The 14,514-nt window shown below is 42.1% G+C and overlaps 1 protein-coding gene across 2 annotated transcripts; it reads right to left on the bottom strand.

Moving 5' to 3' along the window:
- Positions 1-1,615: 1,615 nt before the first annotated feature.
- On the bottom strand, positions 1,616-14,278 carry LOC5568456 (CCR4-NOT transcription complex subunit 9). Of its 2 annotated transcripts, none has more exons than XM_021850951.1 (4): positions 14,047-14,278; positions 13,244-13,914; positions 13,082-13,173; positions 1,616-2,635 (listed from the first exon to the last, which is right to left on the bottom strand). In XM_021850951.1, the coding sequence occupies exons 2-4, from the start codon at positions 13,871-13,873 to the stop codon at positions 2,455-2,457; spliced, it is 903 nt and encodes a 300-aa protein (XP_021706643.1). In that variant the 5' UTR covers positions 13,874-13,914; positions 14,047-14,278; the 3' UTR covers positions 1,616-2,454. The 2 variants fall into 2 exon arrangements, with proteins under 2 accessions (XP_021706643.1, XP_001652289.1); XM_001652239.2 differs by having other exon boundaries at positions 14,036-14,277.
- Between the last annotated feature and the right edge of the window lie 236 nt (positions 14,279-14,514).

Below are 14,514 nucleotides of genomic sequence, written 5' to 3'. Positions count from 1 at the left end.
TCAAAATCTCCCCTAATTTCGTTACATGTCTCATTTTCCGTACTTTTAAAGTGCACCCCAATATAGAAAACAAAGACGTAGTCCTACGTCAAAATGTAATTTCAAATGGAGCTCACTGTAGAAAATTTCTCGACCATTTCTTCCGCAGAAATTTTTACTTTTCTTGAGCGGAACAGCATACTTAGCTTATAGGCCGGTTTGCTACTGACAAGAAAAGGAATCGCCTATCTCGATGCGTGGAAAATTTCTCCCAAGAAATGGTCAAGAAAATCACATTTTTCTGATCGCAGTACGCAGTTCAGAAGAAATGTCACTTCAAAGGGGGCTCTCTGTAGGAAATTTCTTGACCATTTCTTTCCGCAGAAATTTTTACTTTTCTTGAGCTGAACAGCATACTTAGCTTATGGCTGAAAAGTCGGCAAGGAATCGCTCAAAAGAGCGATTTCTATCTGATTGAAGTACGCAGTTAAAAATGAATGTCAGTGCAAACGAGTGTCGCTGTAGATAATTTCTGCAAGAAATTGGCGAGAAATTTGTCAAGCGATTCCTTTTCAGCAGCACAATATGAAAAAAAAACTACGAACCCAGCAAGATTCATATACATTTTTGCTCGGGCTCGCACGTCGCACTCATCACCAGGCGATCGATGCGTCGCGACGTCGTCTCTATCGTTAGCTGTATGCTACTGTCACGTGAGCGCATTTTCATGACAACACTGACAACAACGTAAAAACCATCGCAACAAGCACAGTAACATTTTTAACTGGATGCTGGGCATGTCTCAGCTGGGCATAAGTGAAAAAAATTCTGCACGACAAAGTGAAGTGCAGTTGGTGTAAAATTAGATTAGATAGTAGATTAGGAAAGAAAATTGTGATTATTTTGTGTTTTAAGTAAAATCGCATTATATCAGTGTAGTGCTCGTGTTCTAAGGTTATGATTGTGCCAAACCTCGAGTTTCTCACATCACACGCTGCTGTCCTGAAATAGTACAATGCCACAGTTTTGCAGGTGAGTCCCTACGAACTAAGAAAAAGCTAACAAAACTATAATTTTACCATTACATACTTGAGATGCTCAAAGAATGTTGGCAAAATTCTTTTTTACTACGTCAAACATATTTTTGTCAAATAGTTCAAGATGATGGTAGGTCCTCTTGTTACATACGAAGTGTAACAAAGAACGACAAATCAATCACAAAATGCTGATGATTGATTCAACAAGTTTTGAATGTCTGCTTAGCACCTACTTCAATAACCGAATACTTTTGCCTAATGATCCCTAGATAAAAATGCTTTAAAATTATATTCTGGAAAAAAAAAGTCCTGCGGCAATTGCATAGCGTTACCGTAACTGCTAGATTTAAAAAGCTGTCATTTTTAAAGGAATCAATCATCTAATCATACAGTCAAACTTCCATGAGTCGATATAGAGGAGACAATCGACTCATGGAAATACCGAGTCATGGAACAGATTTTGTTTCGGCGTGATTGTCGATTTACCATCGCAGTCGATCGCTGCTTCGTGAGAATCGATAACGGTAATCGGTTGTTGTTCAACTGTAAAATTGAGTTATCCCAAAAACGGCAAAACAGAATAAGAACTTCTACAAACGTTTCAAAACTCAATCTTTCAATAGTATTTATTTTTATTAAACATATCACTGATCTCTAACGATACACTAGCTCTACTTGTAAATCCATCTTTTTCCATTCTCTTCTTTCGACAATCCAACTGGCTCTGGCGCCCTTACATTCCTATTTACTGAGTGATTTGAGATGATTCGTTTTGTGTGTGTATGCTATTTTCCGTCTTATAGAACGATTGCTTATAGAATAGAGCAAAAATGGAAATACATGACTTCAAATAAACGGCAATAAGCAGCACATCCTGCTGTTATGCAAACACAAACGAGGATCTGGAAGTTCCTGGTACAAACAAAACGCATTAAAAGCTTCTCGACTCGATGCTGACATTCCGGATTGAACAAGCGATTCGTTGAGTTGTTGTGCTTACTTTCCAATAAAGAAAAACAATTTCGTTAATATCTTAGCACAATTTAACCTTTTGCGATTCATGGATCGAATTTAGGTTACTCTTTCTTAAGTTAGAGCTAAACTAAATTGGTTGTCGTTCTCTTACTCTTCGAAAATATTAGTTTTGAGTCTTTACAATTCCAAACTGTTATTCGGTTTAGTTTCAACAATTTGTATCTAACAAGATTGCAAGCAAATTAGAGGTAAAGGGGAAAAAAATGGGAGAAATAAGTTAAATTCTTCAATCTTGTTGTGGTGTGTCTCTCATATCATCTGTGTCGACTGGTGGTCACGTGGCGTTCTGGGTGGAGGTTCAGGAACACAATGCATCGCGCAGGATCTCGCTGCACCGACTCCCACTCCCAACAGGTTGACTGCATGCCGTTCTGTGTTTGCTTCATAAGCAGTGGCCAGACTATTAGGAAGTCAACGGCGAGATGCCGACCTGCCGTGGGTCGGCCCCAGGTACGGTGACGGTCTCTAGATTCTTGAGCAGCAACGACAGCCACGGCTTGGTGGATTTGTCCTCCTGCAGGCAGGCGGCAAACGTTCCGTCACGCAACTGATCCGGCAGGCACTGGCGGAGCGCTTCTCGAGCTCTGTAAGAGGGAGGAAAAAAACGATGGTCAGTGGAGCCCTTGTTTAATCTATTTCTTTTTTTTTTTTGCAGTACGTCCTCACTGGGACAGAGCCTGCTTCTCAGCTTAGTGTTCAATGAACACTTTCACAGTTATTAACTGAGAGCTTTCTTTTCCGAAGTTGCCATTTTCTCATTCGTAGGAGTCAAGGAAGTTTCCATTACGAAGCCTTCAGCATGGCTGTGCTTTGTAGGCGCGGACTTTAACCACTCGGCTAAGGAACAAGAGGGCCTTGTTAAATACAGTCACCGAAAATAGAAAGTCTACACTTATACTTGTTATCACGCAAATTGGCGAAAATCGTTTGTCAAAACGAGTTATTCTACAGTTGAAATCTGTGAACACAGCAAAAAAAGTTCATATTAAATAACTCTCTAAAATAAAGTTACACAAAATCGGGCTCTTCTGGACCAAAACATCATGTGTGTTACAGGTATTTTCCGTTTTTGTCGCAGTTCGATTTTGTCACGTTCCGATTTCTTCAACAAATGATTCCGTTTTTATCACACACAAAATTTGAGATATTTTGTTTTTAAATGCGTAGAATATAAACTAGACTTATTTGGAAGCAATTCAAATGTTTCTCAATAGCCTTAGGGTTGAATACTTGGCATTATGTTTGTGTTGAGCACCTACGATACATGGTAGGTGTCAAGTCATATGCCATTAAAAAGGGTTAGACTCCTTCCTATCCACTATACAATTAGAGTTTTCAAACTTAGCATGGGCTGTTGGACAAGATTGACGCATCCTTCAACTGTCGAGAGTTGATCTGGCCACGTCCTTGCTTCAACTGGAAATAGTGACTAGTTGATTATGTACTTAAGGAAGTTGCAGAGACCTTTCCTTTTTCTCATACAACATGGCATCATAGAATCTTGGAGGGAATTGCAGGAGTACTACAAATAATAGGCAAAGTTTATAAGGAAACAAAAGGCTAGATTTATTTAGATGTTAACAGAACGGAGTTTGATATTGGAATACGCTAGTTTGTTACTTTTCACAAACCGGTTGTTGTTAAGGGGTCCTAACAACTCAATAGGAGGAGGCGACCGGAGTCCAATTGCCTACCACGCCAATATCCTCTCTCAATTGGCCAATCCAAGGTCCTGGCACAGCACCAGTTTTCACCTCCGCAGGAAATAGCCAGATTTTTCTCCACAGGTGTTTTGTTACAATCCTTCATCTTGAAGCGTATTAATAGTTGTCGATATTTGCTTCTTGAAAAAGTTTCATCAATCTGTTTTCACATTCGTAGTCTAGCTTCATACCCAGGAAACGACTGATTTCTCCACAGTTAAGCTTGAAGCTTTCTTCAAGTTCTTGATCTCAATCTTTCTCCTGCGATGAGAAAATCTCCTAGTACTACTTTCACATGGAGACAGTAGTCGTGTAGCGATCGTCGAAATCCCGAGCTCAGGAACCGATAGTCCTTGTAATCGTCTCCAGCCTTCTGCAGGAATCCTATCACCACCTGTCTCGCTTTATATTTGATCGCGTTGCCAGCCGCATCATCCTTCAAACAAAATGCCCATTTCGATTTCAGGGACCTCACTTCTGCTGCCCGCCAGAAACGTCAGACCTTTTTCTCTTCCATAGAGTATTTTTCTGTAAGTGCGGGCAGAAGCGGCAAAAACACAAGTTGAACCAAAAAAGTACAGCGAAACGTTTGACAGCTCGCAAGACAACACCGCGTCATGGCACGCACATCAACATACCGTTTGACAAATGAACCTGAAAACGTTTTTTTGTATTATGGAGTCAGATTAGCACTAACCCAGGTTCAAAAACGACGCAAGCCGTTCTCGGGATCGTAGCAAAACTCACGGATGTTTGACGCTAGGGATTCAATGATGAATTCGGTTCCTGGCTAGAGCTTCAAGTTTGTTGAAAAGTTCCATCATGGGCATTAACCGAGCATTCTGTTTAGCCATCTGTTGGTTTGCTGGCGAATGAGCCGAAAAACATTAAGAACTCTGATGTTTGCTGATGGCTTTTCTCCCGATATAGACATCCTTTTTATTTTTTCGAGATTCGTTGATTTCTGATTCCAATTTCTGACTCTATAACTTAGGGTAAGTGTTCCTTTAGTTGTGGGTGTTCCTATAGTTGCGGTAGTGCCGTTTTCACTGATTTAATCACTTTAACTACAGCACCGACACTGCCAATCGACGTATTGGCTTGTTGATATATGGAATAGCGGAAAGGAGCGTTCAAATTGCTTTAGAACTGATGAAATAACACTAAAATTGCTAACACTTTTCTTGCTTGTACCAATAGTTGCGGTAAAGTGTTCCTATAGCGGAGGATCCCATAAGAAAACAATGGATATCGCAACTATAGGAACACAAATTAAAAATATACCGCAACTAAAGGAACAGTGTACTAATAGTGAAGGTATTATTTTTCACTGACATGCCGTGGGTTACTGCGATGAAATCATTTTCCTCATTAAGTCAATGGTCGTTACTTCCCGTTACAACAATAACATGTACATTAATTGCGCTTCTTGAATTAAGGCGGTTAAATGAAGTTCAATCGTGCTTAGTACCTCCACTATTGGTACATCTACCCTACCTTCTGAAGAAGTTTTCTAAAGCTCTTTCAAAAGATAGTTTGAAGATTCCTTTGGATTCACAGCCGAAGATTATTCTGGAAGCTCCACCACGCATTGCAGAATTTGTTTTCATTTGATCGAAGAAAAACATCCCCAATGTGGCGGTTCATGATCGGCAATGTATCGCAAGTTGTAACTAGTTTGATGTGTGCGTTTGAAAAGCAAATATCAAATGCGGGAACACCGGTATCCGCGGTAAGATTTTTAACAAGGAAGGCGAAGTCAAAATTTGATTTTCTTTGCTGGGTTGGCGATGATAGTTGCTAAGTATCCTTTGGTTACTTTGTGTTACCGCATTTGAAGCTCAGTTAGACTGGATTTGCAGGTCAAACGCAAACAGCAATACATAAGAGGTGTTTTATTTTACTGACGCGATAAACAATCCCCGAACATCCGATAGCAATAGTGTCCCCCGAATTTGGTGCTTGTTTAGATGGGTTTCATCATACACCCGACCTAATCAGAACTGCAGCAGTATCCGATAACCAGGCTCTCATGATGTGCTGCAAATCATAATTGGACCATAATGGTTGAAACCCAGTAAAAAAAAAAGAGAGAGCGATAAGTGAGAGATTCTCTCAGTTTTCTCAGGATTCAGTCCCTGAGCTAATTATCGTCAACAACAATCGGCCAGGAAGCGCAGCCAAAAAAAAAAAAAATAACTTTGAAAATTGCCAAGTTTATAAAATAAAGTGTGTACATTTCAAGCGTGTGCTAGAATAAGGGCGAAAGTCGCATGATCGATTTCTCTTCATCGATTCTCTCTTCTGTGAATAAAGGTGACAAGAGGCGGGTTTGTTGTTATTTTTTCTCTTTAGGACGCTAAGCAGCGATGCAATCTTGTGTCCTGAGGTGAAAGAATACCGGCAAACCCGCTTTTTGTCACCTTTATTCGCAGAAGAGAGGATCGATGAAGAGAAATCGATCATGCGACTTACGCCCTTATTCTAGCACACGCTTGATTTGTAAAATACTATACTGTTTATCACAAAGATCGATTCGACCGATCAGTAATTGAATCGGCCGATGGTGCAATGTCACCCGGGAAAAATTGTTCGAAATAAGTAATTAAGTGATGAAATTGATAGATGCTTCTCTCAGTAGATGTTAAGACAATTATGAAGTAAAAGCACATGTAAGGACGTAGCCAGGTTAGTAATGAGGAGTGAGTTTACTCAATAGGAACAGAATTTTGATGAAATATGCAGTGAATGTACTCATCTTTGCAACTCAACCTACGATATGTGCAAGTGTTCATTAGACTTATGCAAATTTTGAAGCTTCTGCTCCTCTATGCTTAAACGATGTCAATTATGATAAAAATCATTCTCCCAAAATTTTACATGATTTGGAAGAAATTTGGTTGTGCACAAGCCATTTGAAGTTTATATGGAAATTACTATGCAAAAGACAAACCTTTTGTGTTCAGTCCTCTAACTGCTCGTAATAATAATCTATAGAAAAGTGAACAATTTGTTCTCATATGAATTCTTCCCAGCTACAACTTTGCCGAAGACCACATTTTGATTGGACGTAAGGATAATTTGTTATCATTGATTAGCCATGTAGTGCCGGTAGTGGTTGTCTCAACTGGCTAAGAATAACACTACGGATTGCCTGATCCTGTAGTAAAAATCTACTATTCAGGTAACCCCAATCCCATGGTGTGATGCGACCCGTGCTGATGGATGAATGGTTGAAGGGGTTTAAAATATGCTCAATCGCTAACGGAGCCTGGAGAGCACCAGGGCGAACTCTCCAGTATGTAGCTCTTACTGCATTAGGGCGGGCAATGATGTAGCGGACCGTCTTTCCCCAGCGACTCGTGGGACCAAAAAATGAGTGCAAATAATCAAACCAAAATAAAAGGTGTCGACTGCCTCCCTCAGTTCGAAAAAGGTGACGACTGCCTCTCCCAGTCGGACGAAACGGAAACAGAGAATGCTTTTGGAAAGCTTGGACTGACCAAAGATGAGCTTCTCAGTAGTTCGCATGAAAACATGGAAACCGACCCCCCTCTGACACTCCCGAACGACTCACGACCCCATCCTTCGGTTGAACAAATGGACGACGAAGAGGATGGAATTACAGTCACAATAAACTTGACAGGATCGCAGCCATCAATCACAGGATCGAATGTCACCTCGGGTCCTATTGATGGAAAGACGGATCAACATCCAACAGATGACGCGAACAAACAAAAACCTACTGGCACCAAAAAGATCACTCGGAGCCAAAGGAAGCAGCTAAAAGCACTCCGACAAAGTGGCTTAAGCCGCCCTGAGGCCCTATCCAGAATCACGGGGGGTGAGGCTATGGTGTCAACTCCTTCGAAACGCACTCGGCAGGACCTTGACAAGTCCACAAATGCTGAAGAAGAACATAAGCAGAAACGGATGAAACAACACCGGAATCCGAAATAGCGCGTTGAGCAACAGGAAACCAACAGCTCAACAGCCTCGACGATCAACAAACCCCCACCAGAAGATAAAAAACAGACTAAGCTACGGTGAAATGACCAGTCGCAGGAGAGTCGGAATACAGTCGAAGCTTGTTATAACGACATCGCAAGGGACCGTCGTTATAGAGAAAAGTCGCTATAGAGAATAGTTATAACATCAATATAAATTTCAACGGACCGAAAAATGTCGCTATAGAGAGCTTTAGTCACTATAAAAGTTGTCGTTATAACGAGCTTCGACTGTAATCCCAAAAGACTTCCCCACGACCCAACTTCAACGAATCAGCTGGATGTTCTCCAGGAGGCACTGCTGCTTCGGGTAGAACAACAACGGAACGCGACAATGAAGCCCAAGTTCTCTAACCTTATCTACAAGTCTGGCCATATGGTTCTTATTTGTAAGGATCAGGAGACTGCGGAATGGGTAAAGGAGATAACACCTGCATTAAACCCCCTGGAAGGCGTTGAGTTGGTTGCAATGGATGAGGATAAGATTCAACGTCCAGAACTGATTCGAGCCTTCTTCCCTCAAAGCGCACAATACACCGATGATCGTATCAAAGCTCTCATCGAGAGTCAGAACGATCTGATAACCAACAACTGGCGTGTCATGCAACGGCTCACTCCTATCAACAAGCATGTGGTGTGGGTCTTTAATGTAGATGGACCGTCCATGGAAAAACTCCTTCAATCCAAGTTTATCCTCAACTACCGCTTTGGAGAAATACAGTTGAGGAAAGTAAAGAGCACAACCCCAAACTCCAATGACAATCCAACTGGAAAGCCGACCCAAGAGAAATCTGAGGAAGCCTCTAGTAGCATCCCACAACCAACTCCCACCATACAGGCTAGCTTGTCTTCCTCTGATGGAAAAGATGCATGTTTGACCTCACTTCCTGGCCTAAGCGGTGTCACCTCAATGGGGGCAGTGGAAATGTCAAAAGTGTAAAATTGACCACAGGGGATAAACCAGCAGGCCTAGAGGTAAGGGAAAGGACAAAAACCAAAATCTAAGACATCCCCCAAAATCAAAAGTTGATGATGCGCAACATCCAAGGAAGGACGACAAACGTCCGGAAAATGCGGAACGTCTCAGCAATGATTAAAATCCTCCAAGTGAATCTCCATCATGCTTAGTGCGCAACAGATGTGCTTTGCAGGAGGTTCACAAAAGAACACCTTTCCGTGGCACTGATTCAAGAGCCATGGGTCAACAAAACTCGAATACAAGGTATTCAACTAAACTCGTGTAGGTTGGTATATGATGACAGTCAGCTCTCTCCCAGAGCAGCTATTCTAATACGCAATGATACTAAATGTTTTCCAATTACAGAATTCATCAAAAGGGACATCGTGGCGGTCAGGATGGAGGTTTCTACTGTTAGGGGCAGTACTGAGATCATTATGGTTTCGGCGTATTTCCCTGGCGACGCAGAAGACATTCCTCCTCCAGAGATGGCTGCTCTTGTCTCTTACAGTCAAAAACACAACATCCCCTTCGTCATCGGTTGTGACGCCAATGCTCATCACCTTGTATGGGGAAGTACAAACACAAATATCAGAGGTGAGCATCTTTTGCAGTTTCTTTCCCCCAAAAAATTTGACATATGCAATGTCGGTGATAAGCCTACATTTGAAAACATCTTACGACAAGAATTCCTTGATCTGACTTTATGCAGTCAATCCATCTCGGATAAAATAAAAAACTGGCATGTTGCTAATGAAATATCTATGTCAGACCATAAACATATAGTCTTCGAGTGGGAAGGGGGTCTAATGATTCAAAAGTCGTTTAAAGATCCCAAGAAAACTGATTGGGAAACCTACTCAGCTATTCTCCGTTCTGATGACTATATAATAGAGCCGAATATTCAGCCTATTATACAGTTAGAAGCAGCTTCGGATTCTATTAAAAACAAAATTCTAAATGCTTATCAAGAGAGCTGTCCGATCAAAACAGTTAGTTCGAACAGAGATGTTCCAAACCGCTCGGAAGGAATTCAACCGTGCCAAACGCACTTCTGATTGGAGTCTATACCGAAAGGCTCTGACAGAGTATAACAAAGAAATGAGACGAGCAAAACGGAAATCATGGGTTCTCATGTGTGAGAGCATTGAGAAAACTCCTGTAGCTGCTCGACTTCATAAAACTCTTTCGAAGGATCACTCCAATGGTTTGGGAAGTCTTCAAAGGACTGACGGTTCACTCACTGTGGAACCTCGTGAAACACTGAGTGAAATGCTAAGAGTTCACTTTCCTGATTCAATCCCACAAACGAGTCTAAATGCTGAAGGTGCCAGACTTGACGTCTCAGTTCCAAACGGGTTCCTATCAGGAGAGTCAGGAACAAAAAGGGACGCAATAAAGGTTGCCAAAGAAGCTCGCGATAGGGTTGTTAGGGCAATGAGATCTTTCGAGCCATTCAAATCTGCTGGCATGGATGGAATCTTCCCAGCGCTTATCCAAAAAGAGGAAGAGACACTGATTCCACACATGGTAGAGATTTTTAGGGCAAGTTTAGTTCTGGGACACATTCCAAACGATTGGCGTCAAGTTCGAGTTGTCTTTATTCCAAAATCAGGAAAAAAGGACAAAACCAACCCTAAAGCATTCCGACCGATAAGCCTATCCTCGGTAATGCTTAAAATCATGGAGAAGGTATTATGCGAGTATATAGATTCTAAATTTATGAAAACTATGCCTCTTTCTAAATCCCAATTTGCTTATCAAAGCGGAAAATCAACGGTCTCAGCACTGCTAGTGAACAAGATCGAGAAAATCTTTAATGAAAAAGAAATCGCTCTTATAGCATTTCTTGATATTGAGGGCGCGTTCGATAACGCTTCTTATTCGTCTATAGGTTCGGCAATGTTGAGGAGAAACTTCGACCCATGCATTGCAACCTGGGTACATGCTATGCTAGCAAATCGACAGATCTCATCTGAGCTGAGTGATTCGCGCATTACTGTAATGGCTACAAGGGGATGCCCTCAAGGGGGAGTACTCTCTCCCTTATTGTGGTCATTAGTGGTGGACGAACTGCTAGATAGCTTAGAAAGAAGGGGTTTTGAAGTTGTTGGATACGCAGATGACGTAGTCATTATTGTACGAGGCAAATTTGACAGCGTTATTTCATCAAGGATGCAAATTGCTCTCAATCACACACTCTCCTGGTGTCAAAAAGAGAAACTAGGAATAAACCCTTCAAAAACAACAATTGTACCGTTCACAAAAAGACGAAGGTACAACTCCACCCTCTTTTCTTGAGCCAAATACAATTAGTTTACTCAAATGAGGTCAAGTATCTTGGCTTCACACTTGACGCAAAACTAAATTGGAACACCCATCTTCAAACAATCATAAATAAAGGTCTCAATTCACTCTGGGTTTGCTCAAAGACCTGTGGTAAAACATGGGGTCTAAAACCCAGTATGATCATGTGGATCTATAAAACAATCGTTCGGCCTAGACTAACCTATGCGTCCCTTGTTTGGTGGCCTAAGACAAAGGAAGCTAGAGCTAAGCTGAACAAAATTCAACGTACTACCTGTATTGCCATAACCGGTGCAGTTCGTAGTACCCCCTCTCATTTGCCCTAGATGTTATACTCAATCTGCCCCGGCTGGATTAATTCAAAAAGCTGGATGCTGAGAAAAGTGCTCTTAGGCTAAAACGATCAACAGTCTTACTGTCAGGGGACTTAACAGGTCATCTCAGTATATTGAACGAATTTTCGATAAATCCTATTGTTGAGAATTGTAGTGACTGGATGGAAAAAGTGGTAAACTATGACTCGCCATTCGGTGGTCTTTCCTTCTCGTGAGGAATGGGAAGGAGGTGGACCCACCATTTCACCGGGATCTATTAAATTCTACACAGATGGTTCAAAAATGAATAATTTGACAGGGTCTGGAGTATACGGACCGAAAACCAAAATCTCTGTCTCTCTTGGACAGTGGCCTACAGTTTTTCAAGCAGAAGTCTATGCAATCAAGGAATGTGCGCAGCTGTGTCTGAAAAGAAATTAAAGACATGCCACCATCTGTATTTTCTCTGATAGTCAAGCAGTGCTTCAATCTTTGAATGCTTTCACTTGCAACTTGCAACTTGTGTGGGAATGCATTCTTGCACTGAAATCCCTAGCTGAACGCAATCGAGTTAAACTATATTGGAGCCCAGGACATACGGGTCTAGAGGGTAACGAAATTGCCGATCAGCTAGCAAAGAATGGATCAACCAATATGTTCATTGGTCCAGAGCCATTCCTTGGCATTTCAAACTCTGCACTAAACACGGAATTGAACAACTGGTTGTTCGATCAAATTCAATCAAATTGGAATACAGTTTCCAATGCGAATCAGTCCAGAAGGTTCGTAACAATAAACACGACACAAACACAAAAACTTATAGGTCTCAACAAAAGGGATCTCAGAACATACATCGGTCTAATAACTGGTCACTGCCCAAGCAGATACCACTTATACAATATCGGTGTCGTCCAAAACACAAATTGCCGTTTCTGTGACGAGACGGACGAAACCTCACAACACCTTCTCTGCTCTTGGAGTGCACACATCCATCGTAGGTTCAAAATATTTGGCAAGCACTACTTACAGCCAGCTGATATTTGGAACGCATCCCCCAGGGAGGTGGTTAGCTTTATTAGGCTGATCACGCCAGATTGGGGGAACTACAACACTGCAACCTAGGACTTCTGCCCATCAATGGCAGATGGTTCAAAGTTCAGTCAAATGCGCAAAGTATTCCGGAGGCACATTTGCTACTGGAAAACATTGTGTACATAGAGTAATAGGGTATATCACAATAGTCCTAACAAATGGACGCAGTGATCCCACACCCGACAGAAGAAGAAGATCATTGATAACAAAGTGTAAATCATGCTGAGATGATCATTCAGAGCAACACTGCTTTTTTGCTGTAGAACATAGTAGCCTGGATTACTTTGATCTATGGACCGATGCATGAGTTCACTAATTTGACGTTTGAGCGGTGCCGAATTCACCAGTTACCATGGTCACGTAAATAACACGGCACCACTTAAACGTCAAATTAGTGAACACGTGCATTGATCCATAGTAATCTACATATAAACTTCAAATGGCGTGTGCACAGTCAAATTTCTTCCGAATCACTTCAACCTTTGGGAGGATGCTATTTACCATAATAAAAATCGTTTGAGCATAGGGGAGCCAAAATTTCAAAATTTGCATCACTCTAGTGTTCATGCTATGCTATTTGCGTGATAACGAGTAAGTGGGCACATTGTTATGATAGAAGACTGTTAATTGATAATTAATTAACACTCACCTTGGATTATCAGACAGTCTCAGGTAGCACCGAACAACGTGTTTCAACAGTCTTGCTGAGGGTTCCTTCGAGAGGGAAATGACCATCTTACCCTGAAATTTTCGAAACAGTAACAATTTACAAAAAAAAATCCTCCTCAAAATCCCCCTATCCGGTGCTCACCAGAATGATGGCCACGTGGGAGAATCGGTCGTACGTATGGCAAATGTACGATAGGCCGCTGTCGTCCAACAGAATCTTCTGCAGGATAAAAGTCGCCACCGTCTTGCTCAGTTCCGAGCCGGATTCCATTATCCGCAAGCACAGTGGAATGATTTCGGTGGTCAACAGGAAGGTAATGACTTCCTGCTCGTCGGTTTTCACCAACGCCCCAATTACTCCCAGCGAAGTCAGCCTCAGATACTCGAATGGACGCGTTTTGGACGTGGTGTGCAGGAACGGATACAGGAACAGTGGAATATGGGCCGCCAGGAAAACGGATCGAGTCTCCGGATGGGACGCCACGCATTGCAGCAGAGCCAAAGCGTTGCACACTCGGTTTGACTGGTGTGCCGTCAAAGTGGCCGGGTTGATCGACGGATAGATATTAATGATTTCCTGCAGCAACGCCGCAGTGGTTCCGAAGCTGTGCCATAGCATCGGAGCCAGGTCCGGGACAGATTCACGCTTTTTGCTCAACTCCAACAGGGCGGTTTCACGAGTTTCCGGATTCGACAGCTCGTTGATCCATTGGAACACTTTCTCGCTATTGGCCGCCGCCTGCAGACTGGCGGGGCTCTGCTGGGTGGTCATCGTTGCGGCAGCCAGCTTGAAAGAATCCCAAAACAAACGCTCTGCAACCGAAAAACAACAGAAAACTCACATCAGCAAGAACAATATTTTCTTCTTCTAAAAATAGAACACCAGAACCGAACACCTCCCGCAAAAAGAATAAGAAGCAAAATTTGTGCAAACCTTTTACGAACCGAAAACCACCTGATTTTCACCTCCGAATCCCAACCAATACGATATTCCACTTCCTCACTGCACCGCCTTTGCGCTTCACTAAAAACCACTCTTTTTCACAACGATTTAGCCAGGAAAATTTCCGGATCTTTTGCACCGATTTTCCTGCGCGACACCCTTTTGCTTACTTTTCTAGTGGCTTCCGTCGTCGTTTTCTGTTCTTTTTCTTTCGGTGGCAGCAGAAAATCGGTCGTCCCGTTCCTGTCAAAATGCGAAAGTCGCGTCAGACGCACACCAATGCAAAACTGAAGTAGGAAAAGACATGCGCCTGTTTCGTCTTGTTTTGATGCCGCATCGGCCAAATAACGGTTATGGTGCAGTACCAGAGCACATATAGTGACCCAATTTCATTTTCGTACGGGGCACTGTTTTTATATCAAGTTGGTATGTAACTATTAAATGGTGCATGGACTTCGATATACTTTATC

This window comes from Aedes aegypti, chromosome 3, assembly GCF_002204515.2.
Source record: "Aedes aegypti strain LVP_AGWG chromosome 3, AaegL5.0 Primary Assembly, whole genome shotgun sequence".
NCBI lineage: Eukaryota > Metazoa > Arthropoda > Insecta > Diptera > Culicidae > Aedes > Aedes aegypti.
Note: the sequence above shows the minus strand (reverse complement) of the source record. Positions and strands in the feature narration are given on the sequence as shown.